Here is a 14,206-nt window from a genome sequence, read left to right on the forward strand (position 1 = left end):
AAATTTTTCATGTCTAATGTACAGTGTATAAAAAATTAACTGCAAATTTTATCGAGTCTTGAAATTACAAATCACACTTAAGGTAAATTTGATGGGTTTCTTTTATAAACCTATAGCTATGAATACTGTAGCAAATATTTTTTAGACTCTGCACACTACGCGTTTAATGAATTATTTATTTATTACATGCAAAAAAAACTTTTTTGCAGAAATACATTTTGTCATTTCATAGCTGGTTTTGTTGTTTCGGTTATACAGGGTGTAGTGTAACTGGTGGTACAAGCGAAAAAGTGGCGATGCTACATGAAAAACTGAATGAAAAATATAGAATAAAATTTTTTCATAAGAGGTTTAGTTATCTAGAAAATTGAATTTAAAAATTCGTCGAGCACGCGTGATCTCGGCTTTAAGTTTATACTAACAAACGATACTAATGTCGTGATAAGTTTTGATAATACATTTATTAACGATTTCCCTAATTTAAATTTACGTTACTAAACGAATTGTTGAAAGTATCGTTTGTTAACGCATTCAAATCCTTGCTCTTTAAATTGGAGAGTCATGGACTGATGATACGATATTTCGATACTTTAATTGTGTGAAAGCCTGTACGGTTATTTCTTTGCGAAATGTGACATAACCGCTATTTATCAACGTAAAAGTATGAGCAGAAGCAAAAGTTTATAGGGAATTTTTAAATTCAATTTTCTCGAAAAGTAAGCTTCTTATGAACAAATTTTATTCTATATTTTTCATTTAGTTTTTCACGTAGAATCGCGTTTGTCCGCTTGTACCACCAGTTACACGACACCTTGTATGAGAAGCAATAGTTTCACTAAAGATATTCATTTTACTTTGTATTATTGTACAATCGATATTTTCATACGAATCAAGTTGTAAGTTCTGGGAACAGATTTATCAAAATCTGATCCAGAAGGACATACGCAAGATGTTTATTGAGCGGTGCATTTTGTAACGCATCTAAAATGGAATCCATTAATTCAGTCCATGGTTTGTAAAATCCTATTAGCCAATACGGTAATAAACCATATAATCCTTTTTTCGCGCTTACGTAGTAATTTCGACGATTTGCTTGAAAATTCGTGTCTTTCGTACGACTCTTATCACCCATGACTTTTGCGTGTAAAAGCTTCACCACAATGGCCGCACGACCGCCGCTTAGAAGTTTCGCCAAAGCATTGTACAATAGAATGTTAATATACGGGTCCATTTTTGCACGGGACGTCGAAGCAAACATCCAGAAAACCCGTGCAATTGTTGCTGGCACGTTCAGTAACCTGTCCACTGAAACCGTAAACGTAGATACTGATAAAGAGAGGTGTATAGAAAATGTACATATAATTTGAAGTTAATCAGCTAATTCGTTTCTGAGAAATCAGATCAACCAGTTTAAAAAACATAATTTCGAGAAAAACGGGTTTAAAGATTTTCGTATAATTTATATAGCGAACAATTTGCTATCTGCGTGCTTGACTTCAAACCTGTGTAACTTTATTAACACTTTACCGACCGGTAGCGGTTGTACATCCTACGCACTTCCGACCGCTCACTCGGCCACAGACACATCGCTAACACCGGCTCTGTTTGGACTCTAGGTTATCGCGCGGGAATATATGCACTTTTTCTTATACCTATAGAAATGTTAAATCAAACTTTGACCGATTAATAGGCTATCAGTCGAAAAGCGTTAGCGGAAAAAAAACCGATTAGCAGGCTACCGGTCGGTAAGCGTTGGCGGCAAAAGGCAGATTAATAGGCTACCGGTCGGTAAGTGTTAACATTTGGAATTTCTCGAAAATTCTTTCAGCAGAATACTCTAGAACATCTACGTTAACAGAAAATAGAAAAAGAAATGGACTGATTTCTTATACCAAATTCAAGCGAATAGAAAGATAATAGAAAAACATTGACGCAGAGTAATGACTTGAAAAAAATTGAAAGGTGAGAAAACCTACACGTTAACAGAAAATAGAAAAAGAAATGGACTGATTTCTTATACCGAATTCAAGCGAATAGAAAGATAATAGAAAAACATTGACGCAGAGTAATGACTTAAAAAAAATTGAAAGGTGAAAAAACCTACCAGCATCTGCGATACAGAAACAAGCACCCTTAACGTGGGAGCGTTCCAATGAAGAAGAAGGCAGGGTCCGAAAATTAAGATCTAAATGAAGATTGTCTCCAAACACTCCGCACAGAAGATCGCGTCGCCCTTTTCTTTCTGTTTCACTCGCACTTGGCTCGTCTGATGGTTCGATCCCGATATCAGTGTAATCACTTTTCACATTGGTCGAGGCCAGAAACACCGACATGAATTTATCCAAGTTTTGCCCTTTCTCCTTTCGCAATTTGTACGCCACACTTTGGTACAATATACCAATATCCGGAGTACTATAATTCGTGAAGTAAGGCTTCAAATTTGGCATTGTCAAGAAGTTGTATAGAAGTTCGCTACTTCTGAGCACCGGCTTCGATAATAATTTCTCCAAAAAATCTTCGTATCGTTGTTTATTAATAGCGCAAGATAAATGTGGATTTTTTCTCGATGGTAACGGCGAATCACTTAATTCCTTGTCACCGTGAAACTCTGCTAATCGTGTTCGCAGGACATAAAAATCTTGATCGCGACGTAAAACGGTCCAGGATTTTCCCTCGTTGTGCACAGTAATCACGTATAAAATCTGATTATCTCCTGTTTCAATCTGTGGAATGCTAACCCGCCACGTCGTTAGATCTCGATGAAAACTGTCATCGGTACATTTCATCTCATTGTAGGAACGAGAATCGATCTCTTCGCCTCGATACATGCCTTGATAAGCTATACCGTCCATTGTAGATGTCCTTAAAACGTCGTCGATCTTCATAAAGTGATTTCCAGTCTTTGATAGTAGAGTGCCAGATGCACTAGTAACACTACAAATAAAAATTATATATATTGTTGCAACATGTTTTACAGATTAGAAAAGGTAATTAGAATTAATAGAGTGAACGTGTGTAAATATGTTTTTTAGCACTTCTCCTCATTTGCTTCCCTAGTTATGAGATGGTGCGAGAAAAGTTTTAGAGGAAATTTAAATGGCTTGAAGCTATTCCACCAAGTACATATTACTTTTATTAAAATTGAAATACAGGATGATTCACCTAACTTGACGTCTTGAAATTGCTCGTAAACTGCTGTACGAAATAGCGTGTGAAATAAAAGTTGCATGATTTCAAGGAGATCATATGTAACAATAATTATTTCTTTCTACACTGCTTTTATACATAAAGTTTTGAAAGTCACAAGAAATTAAGAGAGCGTTAAAAGTTGAGTAAATTAATATTAACACGATAGAAGTTCTATTCTATTGAAATCAAATTTACGGATAGAGAAATATACTTCTGCGTGTTTTTCTGTAAATTCGATTTCAATAGAATAGAACTTCTATTGTAAATATCTCAATAAATACTCATTTTAGACATATTACACCTTAATATTTATTTACTCGGCGTTTAATGCTCTCTTAATTTCCGGAAAGAAACTATAGGGTGTGTTCCATTTAAAAAGATCACGGTGATCTTCAAAACTTTATACATAAAAACAACGTAGAAAAAAATAATTATTGTAACATATGTCTCCCTTGAAATCATGCAACTTCTGCTTCAAACACTATTTTGAACAGCTAATAGTTTACGAGCAATTTCAGGTGAATCACTCTGTGTATGAAATCTATTTCTTCGATTATCTTCTACAAGTGTAGAAATCCGTAAATATCTACATTTATAATGGAATTCAGTATATGTAAACACATATAGAATTACTCACCTCATACGAGAAGACTGTTTAACACGATTTGGAACTGGTTGTCCACATAACAAGTCGTACAACTGTAAAAGCAGATAAGGATTATTAAAGAAATGTGTAAATGTAAAATGAAAGTCAATCTTCGATTTGCTTACTTGGTAACTATGATGGAAAGATGGTAAACAAGTAGATTCTAATAGAGCATGTGCTTCTTGATGTGCTTGATAAAATGCTCGCGAGGTCCTCATCTCTTGAATTTTCTTCGGACCTTTATCGAGAACTAGAAACATATAACGTACAATGCAAAATCTGAATATCATATATGCATACAGTAAAAAGCATAAATGAAGCAATAAACAGAAATTTCATATAAAATTCACAGTTCTATATTTCAGTTTACTATTTCTATTCCACGCCGTTACAACGAAAGGAAACAAATATATCGTGCAGAGTCTTATTAGTAAAACTCTGAAATACTGCGTGCTTACTTTGTCGTATACCCATTGATATATCTTCTGGTAAATTTATATATTCTGGTCCTTCAGGATTTAAGTATGTTGCATACATATTCTGAATATCTGTATGTAAACTGATTTCAGCGACTGAATTCATCTCTGGATTTAACATACGTGTGTTAAGATCATCTGAAAAAAGGCAAGCATACAGGGCATCGATCAAATTTTAGTTTCGCTGTAACTGTTATAGTATCGCGTGGGTGGCCTAAAAAAAGAGCGCATCTATTGCTTAGATTGTCGAAAGCCGAGGTTTCCTGCGAAGACGTTATGACGCGAAGGAGCCGCAGAGCGGAAGCGGGAGAGAAACAATCCCGGAAGAAGAGCGAGGAGGAGTTATCGGGTGGGGAGGAGAGCCATTAAGGTGGAAGATCTAGGCTAGGAGTACACGCGGTAGTGATCAGACCGATATCGAATCGATACTAGTCCGTAAATCATGATGCCGGATCGAATAGTATCGAAGACATAGGTATGAAAAATATTGATAACGGAAACGGAAAGAACTCTTCGACGGGGCGAATGTTTTCCATCGTGATAAAGAAAAATAAGGTTTAGTTATTTATCTATCAACAGAGGAACACGAAATATTTATGTAGATGTTCCGTTTCTCGTCACTTGTTCTCTGTGTTGTCAATATCTTTATTGTGCGTATGTACTAAATATTTACCAATATCTAAACAAAACTGAAAAAGATTCATGGGGCCAGACTCTTTGATATGTTGCATGAACATATACAACAGTCGAGGATCGGCCAAAATTTCATCCAACGAAGGTCTTAGATAATCTTGCGTGGTTTTCACTACCAACGGAGTCGTTATCCAATATTGCAGCATTGGTACGTTCACCGTATCCACGTGATTAGAAACTGAACTGCCATGGGTCGATAACATTACCAATGCATTTATATTATCTGGATCAGCGATTGCATCGACTGCTGGTAACAGAATCCAATTTGCTAAAATTTCCCGAAGTATAACCTGAAAATAAAACATCCTCTTGTTACGTGACAATACAAGAACACGTGACACATGCATAAAGAACGATTACTTACGATTATTGATTACAAAATGATACGAATATATGAGCGATTTCTTTCAATCGGGTCAATCGGAGAAATTGGGTCAATTTGACCCAAAATCAAGTCGGAAATTATTTTGGTGTAGTAACGTATGACCCAATCAACGTAACGAAACGAAATTTTGAGGAACATATTCTCAAGATATAAAACTATCGATTTATGCAAGAAAAAGAAATCGATTTTCTTCGATTCGTCGATTGGGGGTGTTCTCCCCTTAACCTCTTGACGTATGATTTATTTTCCTGTGTATGCATCTAAGCGTCAACTATTTCCTATTTTAGTACTATGTTAAGTAAGAGAAGCTAATGTATTATAGATCAATTAAATTTGACTATCTTCAGTTTTATAAATTATATCGAAAATTCGAATTAAAATTAATTTTTCCTACTAATACAACTGTTTCTGTCAGATCTTGACCAAAATCTGTGGCACGAGTCTGACTCGTTACTATACGGCAAGAGGTTAAACGAGCTCTCCATATTCTCAAAAACAACGAAGGTCACCAAATGGGAACAACGGAGGGAGGGTCACGAGTTTGTGAATTTTTACAATTTTGTGAACATTTACAACAGACTCACCTTGTTATTGGTAGATATATGTATAGCAGGGAGTAAGTGTGGTATAACCACAGTAACCACTCCTCTGAGATAATTTAACTCAGCCTTGCGAGAGTAACTCGCCGGATGAATCTCACGGCCAAAGTAATCGATCAGTTTGTTCCCAAACTGAGACTTGTCGGACGTATTTTGTATGTTCGAGCGCAACGCTTTCCAGTCCTGAGCATGTTGTAAAATCAACGGTATTAAACGATGAAACACAACACTTGCTACGTCTGTACGAAGCAGCCGGACTGTCACGTTTTTGGTTGCTGTCACTGTAGTTAAACGAAGTTGTTGCACGAACGCTTCGTTCGTCGAAAAATCTGAATACCATGCACAAACATACTTCTGCAATAGATCGTCGAGAAGCTGTGGAAAGAAGTCATATATTTCTATATTTCATGAATTACAAACACATTTTCTTCTAGGATTGTTAATGCAAGCAGAGAGAATTAAAACGTAAAGGATCCAGCAGGATAAGGGGATCAAAGGTGCTTTTAAACCAAACTGAACTTGCGATCCACCCATTCGATAGCTTACCGAAAGGAAACAATGCCCAGTTTCAACCCTTCAGCTTGACCTGGGGCGTAGTTACTACAGGGTAAATTTGGATCATCAGTTTTTACACTATTTTCCCTAATTTAGTGGTATGCAACAATTTTGAAAGTTCAAGTCTTAAGTCGAATTTGGTTTAAACTCCTTTGGTTTCACTCCTTTATCCTTGCTAGACCCTTCAGGAGAATTGCATTTATTAAACGTCACAGAGCTTCATTAATTGTATATAAATTTGTTACAAGGGAAGGTTACGACTCGGAATATTTTTTCCAATTAATGCACTATAATACCAGAAGTGTCAATGAAGTCTCGAGATCTCATGTTTATTAGTTATTTTTTTGTTTTTTTATCAGAAAGAAATTGTCCACGATGACTTTGTTTCACCTGATAAAACTGTCAATTGACAATTTTATCTCGAATTTTGGGAAAGGTTTTGTAAGAGAATGAAATTCGACCTGAAATTAACTTGGTCGTGGATTTTGTATCACGACAATGCTCTCGCAATAGGTTCAAGCGTCCCTCATATTCGTCCGATTTACCTTCCCGTGACTTTTCTTTTATTTCTTCGACTAAAAGGAGACATAGACGAACGCATTTTCGGAAAATCATAGTAATGCAGCGTAGGTATTAAAACAGACATCAGGAATGTTACTTGTGCATAGTTTCAAGAGGACTATGTATTTTGAGGGAGATGGCATTATCTGTCTAATTATCAAAATAAAATTTCTAAATAAATTATACTCGAAACTTAATCGACACTCTATTTAAATCGGAAAATTTTCATGTAATAAAGTTCTGTGCTGCGTTTAAGTAATGCAGCAGTATTAATACTTCCTCATTTGAAAAGATGAACAAACAAAAAAACAAAAAGCAACTTTTAAAGTTGTATGAGGCATTCTGTTTAAAAGGAACACTGTTAACCCATCAGAACTCGCAGATTGGAGTATCTCCTTTGTAGAATTACAAAGACCACGAAATACTATGATATCTTGAGTGTAGGACACCAAAGTTGGTGGAGGAATGAAATTCTTTGAAATGTTCTTCGCCTGAAAAACCATTCTGCAAAATTTCAGATCTCTACCTCTTCGTTTGAAGGTAGTAATATGGGGGTGAAAACCCTAAACTTTATTTATTTTCTCAGTTGTTACTTAAGATATTTAGATGAAGAAAAAAAAATGTAAAAGAGCTATAGACTAGCTTTACTCGAGATACTTTCTTTTAGAATTATAAATCAATTATTAAGGGTAGAAAGAAAAATAATTTATTTTTTGGGGGTGGCTTTTGTAAACAGCACTTTGAGTGACACCACCTTTAAAAAAAAAATCAGAAATAATTTTTTTTCTCTTTTCATACTATCCAGCCTGTTGGATTATTTCTAAGAACACCCTGTAGAAATAATCGAGTGAGGACAAAAAGCTTTCTCTTTTTGGGTGTCCAGAGACATAGAGCATTTCAAACAGTAAAGACATTTCTTCAGAGTCGTAGAATAAATTGAATATTAGCAGTTATACAAAGCCAATTTTATTTCAATCACCCATTTCCAATACAGCCTCTCGCTGATTTCAGTTTGCTCGTTTTCTTGTGGATATATGTATATACATAATTTAGAGTTTAGAGTTTCACTTTATGACACAGACGACCAGGCCTGCTATTTTTGAGGGCTTCTAATTTCAATTCTTTTGTGTTTTACTTTTCCGTCATATATGTATATACATAATTTAGAGTTTAGAGTTTCACTTTATGACACGGACGACCAGGCCTGCTATTTTTGAGGGCTTCTAATTTCAATTCTTTTGTGTTTTACTTTTCCGTTCGAAACGATGTTGAGGACCAGAAAGTGTTTTGTGGACGCAGAAACTCGACGCTTTTGCGTGCCGTACGCCTTCCTGGTGTCCGTACATTTCTTTCAATAGCAATTGACGTGTCGTAAAACCACTTCACACAGGTGCACACAGATAAGTCCTGTTTGAACTAATCTTTTTCAGGGCCTCACACTCTCGCCGCGATACCATACCGCCACCCCATCGACCAGGGAAATCCAGGGTGAGCTGCGCATCCCCTACTCACGAAGGACAGCGCAGGACGAGGAAGGATTCCTATTTTCACCCGCTCACCATAGTTTTAAGATAAAACTGTAAGAAAGGCCCCAACGCGCCTCGATGTCCACAAAAATTCCAAAAAGATCAATAAAACAGTTCACGTTAAACATAGTTCATACTTACACATTCATACTCAAACATTAACGACACTCACACAAGATTAATTTGGCGTGTGAGAGACGCGATACACTGAGAATAATAAAATAAAGTTAAAGGATCGCGTCGAAACAACATTGATAATGTCACGTGTCGTTTTGGATTTGGGTTTATAGATTGGTGATAGGAGTTTATTGAGTAGTGTGGCGTGCTGCTGCCACAGATCATTGGCTACTAATGAGGTGCTTTAATTGATCAGCTGTACAATTAGAAAACCGGGAGGAGCTTGTTCGGTATAGGGTTAAGATGGTATCCACTATCTCTGGTAATGTTATTTGGGTGTTTCCTTTTTTTAAGGCTTCCTTGCATTTTCTTGAGAAGTACCCCGTGGTCCTTGCAATAATTCTGGGTTTTGCAAATTCTATTTGGTGTTGTAACACAAATGATAAAAAATGATAAATTTCAGCTCAAATTTTATTGAAAAAATTTATTCGAAATTTTATTTAATAAGATTTTATTCGGATAATACCCAATTCTGCCATTAAGTGACACAAGGGCACTTGGGTTTAATTTCCCGTTTAATATCATTTTGTTAGCAAAATTTTGGTAAGTAAACAATGTAAGAATCAATAATAATTTGTCAGAAAATAAGGTGGTGTGAAGTTTCTCACATTGTAGAAAAAGGTGCGAGTTCTGATATGAGTTAAAATACTTACTTTAACCATTTGACTACGCATGTCGTTTTGGTGATGGCCAAATTACAGTAAAATGAAACATGAAATGCAAGACTTTTCTATGTTTGCAAATATCACAAGTAATTACCATTCGATTTTATCATATTCGAATACTTTTTCCACAAATAACATTTAAATTATCTAATGTCTATACAAGCATGTTTTATTATTATTTTTGGTGTGTAGAAACAAATTAGTATAAAATAATATTTGCACAGATAGAATATGAAAAGCATAAGCACACAATTTACATTGATATAGAATGTTATTAAAACACCATGTATTATATACACGTATAATCTGGTTGTTTGAATTTCGCGCCGACAATTGAGCAAATCGTGAAACAACGATATTGTTCCCCTCCGTAGTCAAATGATTAAAATTAAAAATGTACATATATAATGTAAACATGAGTTCATTACGTATTGCAATGCTTGGTCAACATCCTTTGGTATTTTGACTTTAGTCGAATGTGGTAACAATTTATGCCTGTTACAACTATTGTTGCTGCAAATGGCACAAGGGTCTTTCGTTTCGTAGGCTGGATTAAATGTATCGCTTATAGCATTTAGATTCACTAACACCACGCTGACATATTGTAATATTGCAAGTCCATAAAAGATACTCGTTACATAGAGGCAACATATAATTAATACCCAGATGATGCTGAAATGCATTAATAGACATTGAAATATTAACAGTGTTTATTTTTAACCCTCATACGCTCCTCGGGTGAAAATTCACCCATTTTCTATTTTCAGACGCTGTAATATGCTTGATTTCTTTCTAAATATGTTATAACTTGATGTATTTGTCTGAAATATAGAGTTGTATGTAAAGCACAAGTAGTTAACGTTTTATATATAACAAGAATGTTGTAAAAAAAAAAGTAACGGAAAAGTTCCTTGGATGATATTTCACCCGAATATTGTTCACTTGTAAAATACATTAGATACTCTGGTGAAAATAAGTTATTACATAGTGCTTTTCATGCACATGTTTTTATTTTGTAAGAATTATATTTATATTGTAAAATTTTGTCACGATCACTCGATATGTAAAGATATCATTGGGTATAAAATTTTCGTTTCGAAAATTTCGCTTCAGTGTTTCTATGAGCAACACTGTCACAGGCCTATACTGTGGGTATAAGTGGTATGTATGTGGCGAACATAAAAATGCTATTTATATATGTAATAATTGCAAAATATAAAGGATAAGTTAATAAATGTAACTAACTTTTTATGAAATACAGTATAATAGGTTAATAATAACATTAATTGGAGTGTAAAGAAAAAAATGGGTGAAATATCATACCCGAGGGTCTTTTGTGTTACTATTTCTGAGAAGTATACGAGGGTTAATCTCATATGGTAAATTACTAATGTTCAATTCAGAAAAATCTATACAAAAAAGTTACTAGTTAAATCACAAATCTAATATACGGAGACTATATTTTTTGCAATTGAATAAAATTTGAAAAATTTCATTTAAATTTAATAAATAATAAAACGTAAATAAATCTATGTATATAAGGCGGAAAATACCAAAACTAAAAGTACAGAACGTGAAAAGGAGTGTGCAAATATTATCACTGCTGTAACGTCTACAACCCCTGGTGAAAAATTTTCGACTAAACGCAATGGTTCGAAGTTAACTAGAAACAAATAAATAACAGTAATCAATTTAAATATCTCAAATAGCGAATACGAGACATACTATTTGCATGTTTAATAAGAACGTCGCAACGCAACGGGAAAATTAATTTAAGTTCAGTCCAATTTATATCATGTTTGGACTCATTTTCATCGGGAGGACTTCACCAATTCACTAGTACTATTCTCATAAAGGTAGGATGAAAATTATAGAAACTGAAATTTTCGTTCTTTGGTAATTCATTATATGTAACGTACGCGGCGTTTTCTTACCTAGTTTTACATATGTATGAAAACTCATAAAAAAATTACAAATCAGCAATCATAACAAGCTACTAAACTGTAAAAATATACAACTTTAATAAAAAAATCGGCATTGTTAGCATTTTGAATTCTTTTTAATTCAGAGTTGCAGCAAAAACATTTGAAAAAATTTCCAGTCATGTATCTTTTTGGAATATGTATAGTACATGTATAATACATGTAATATTATGACAAAATATGTACTTCATAAAGATAGTGTAAAAAACAGAAGTAAAGTGAAAATGTAAAAACCAAAACGATTTCTATGGTATACTGTATTCTTCATTGTTAACTTGACGAGCTGACGCGTTCACGCTACGGATAAACTGAATATCTAGCAAAGTTATATTTATTTTTTATATAACAATAAATAACCGTCATCAAAGTTATTTAAAATAGATCTAGTGAGAGCGTGATAAGATAAATCGAATTGTTTCAAGCGACTAATACGCGTACTGGGAATATACCGGCTTCCGATCGCAAGAGGTTAACCTGTACATTCCGACTCAGCATATAAGAATTATAGAACTATTGCTAAACGACGCTTCTTCGCTGGCTTACGATGAAACATTAACTGAGCGCGATTAAACAAATTAAATTATTCATGTGAACAGTTTCCTAAACGATCAAAAAGCACTACACACAAAAATATTTGCAGCTATAGAAACCAATGCTATCAAATAATTCGTATTGTATACGTATCTAACTTTTAATGTACAAATATTAGACAACATTTTTTTCTATTTATCCGAACTAATATATTTTTAATTGAGTCTATTCAAGTGAACATCACTGTATGTATACGCAAATTAACAAGTGAGACGGGTACAATATGTGGCCAAAAACAACATTAAAATAAAATAAATATTCATTTTAATTTAACTTGAGGATACTTATGATTAGTAACAACTGAAGACTATTGCTAAGATAAATTTTGCATTGTAGGGGAATGGTGGCATGATTAATTTCACTAACGTATACAAACTTTAATCACTTTTTAACTACATTTGTAGTTTACAAGAGAAATGAAGATTTGACATATGTATTGTTAGTGACATAAACACGAACAAAAAAAACTGAAATAATAACATTATGTATTTTCCTATCAAATAGACCTATAAGACCTTATTTTGCTACTGATTTTATGTTGACTACAGGTAGTACTACTCTTATGTTGTTTTATGTAACATTATAGTAAAATAAGTCCACAATAGTGTATATTAAAAATAGTAGGTGTATTACATACAACAAACAAAATAGGCTAAAGAATACAAGTATTTCTAGAAATTGGTACAACTATTTAATTTTATGCATTAATATAAAGCATTATATTTGTAATGCGTAGTAGAAACCTGTGTTCCTAATTATAATTTATAATGTAAATACTACTTCCACAATATGATGATTATTTATAATAAGCTAATTACAAGAATAACAATATTCTTTTCCCATATTTTGACTAACAAAGAGCAGCCACAACTGAGAGGTCAATAACTTCAACTAAATTTATTATAGTGAATCTGCAGTGAAAATAAACAAATTCGTATCTGAGCGTATTGTTCAATATGCATTATTTACAAAGATATTTAATGTTAAATTTTTGATAAACTTAAGGCATATTATATTGCCATATCATTCTAAATCACAAATATAATGGTTAAAAGTTTAAAATTCTAACATTATAATGGAAGTGTGTGTGTTCAAAATTTGTGTTGGAAATATTCTTCAAGTGAATACTTATTTTATAGTTTCTACAGAAACTATTAATGAGAGAGAGGATAATCCTTTGCAGTTTTATGATTTTTTGTGATCCTATAAGTGACATGTAGTGCTCTTATTTATTATCAAAAGTGATATGAAAACGTTGTGCCTGTTTGGATAGATTTCATTTAATGCAACATTTACTTAAAATATTTGTTTCCACATTTTGCATATTTAAAGTCACATTAAACACATCTTTAGTAAGAAAATTAGAAAATCATAGATATTAATAAAAAAATCTTTTTACTAATAGCATAATGGATATTCAAAATATTGTTAATTTTCTTTTAAACATTCCTTTGAATTTACTTGAAAAACATGACAAATTTGAGGTGTTACAAAACAAGAATTTCATAAATTCTTTCCTTCATGTTATATTTTGTTAAATAACAAAAATGCAAAACTTTGTATATAAAAAATATACAATTGTTGATGAAATTCAAGAGACCTACTGTACAATAAATAATTATTTAAGAAAATAAAAATGATAAAAGTCTTAGAAAAAGATAAAAGAAATAAAACAATAAGGTAACCTAACTAAAAAATAACACTGAACCTTTAACATGAAAGACAACATTCAACTTAAATATATATTTTGCAAGACACTATCGAATAAAGAACATGTAACTTACCTTTTAAACACCAGGAAAATAAATGCAGCTAACGTAAAAACAGTCACTGGAATTGTTATATTGCACATATAAAAGTCTTGCACTTTATTAGTAGAGAGGAGTGCCATGATTTTATTAAAAATTTGTATCGCTATAGCTATAAGAACATGTATCACCACACTTGATAAAAGAATAATTTTCCAGAAATAAACAAACCACTATTTGACGTTCGGCAAATATTTGAAGCATACCACGTGACACTGACAACAAAGGAATACTAAAGTAGACGCGTGTAATACCATATGAATCATTCCACTTTTAACGTTATAATTATTTAAAAATTTCCTCAGTTTTTTAATGGCTTAATACTTAAATATGTATTCAATATTTTTTGCTCT

The 14,206-nt window shown here is 33.2% G+C and overlaps 1 protein-coding gene across 1 annotated transcript; it reads right to left on the reverse strand.

The window, feature by feature from the left end:
* Positions 1–889: 889 nt before the first annotated feature.
* Positions 890–13,936, reverse strand: LOC108579035 (sorting nexin-14-like). Its single transcript, XM_017942464.1, has 9 exons — positions 13,830–13,936; positions 9,901–10,144; positions 5,974–6,363; positions 4,985–5,294; positions 4,294–4,449; positions 3,961–4,085; positions 3,827–3,888; positions 2,105–2,934; positions 890–1,305 (listed from the first exon to the last, which is right to left on the reverse strand). Exons 1-9 carry the CDS (start codon positions 13,934–13,936, stop codon positions 890–892), a joined length of 2,640 nt encoding a protein of 879 aa, XP_017797953.1.
* Between the last annotated feature and the right edge of the window lie 270 nt (positions 13,937–14,206).

This window comes from Habropoda laboriosa, unplaced genomic scaffold (genome assembly GCF_001263275.1).
Source record: "Habropoda laboriosa isolate 0110345459 unplaced genomic scaffold, ASM126327v1 scaffold42, whole genome shotgun sequence".
Classification (NCBI taxonomy): domain Eukaryota; kingdom Metazoa; phylum Arthropoda; class Insecta; order Hymenoptera; family Apidae; genus Habropoda; species Habropoda laboriosa.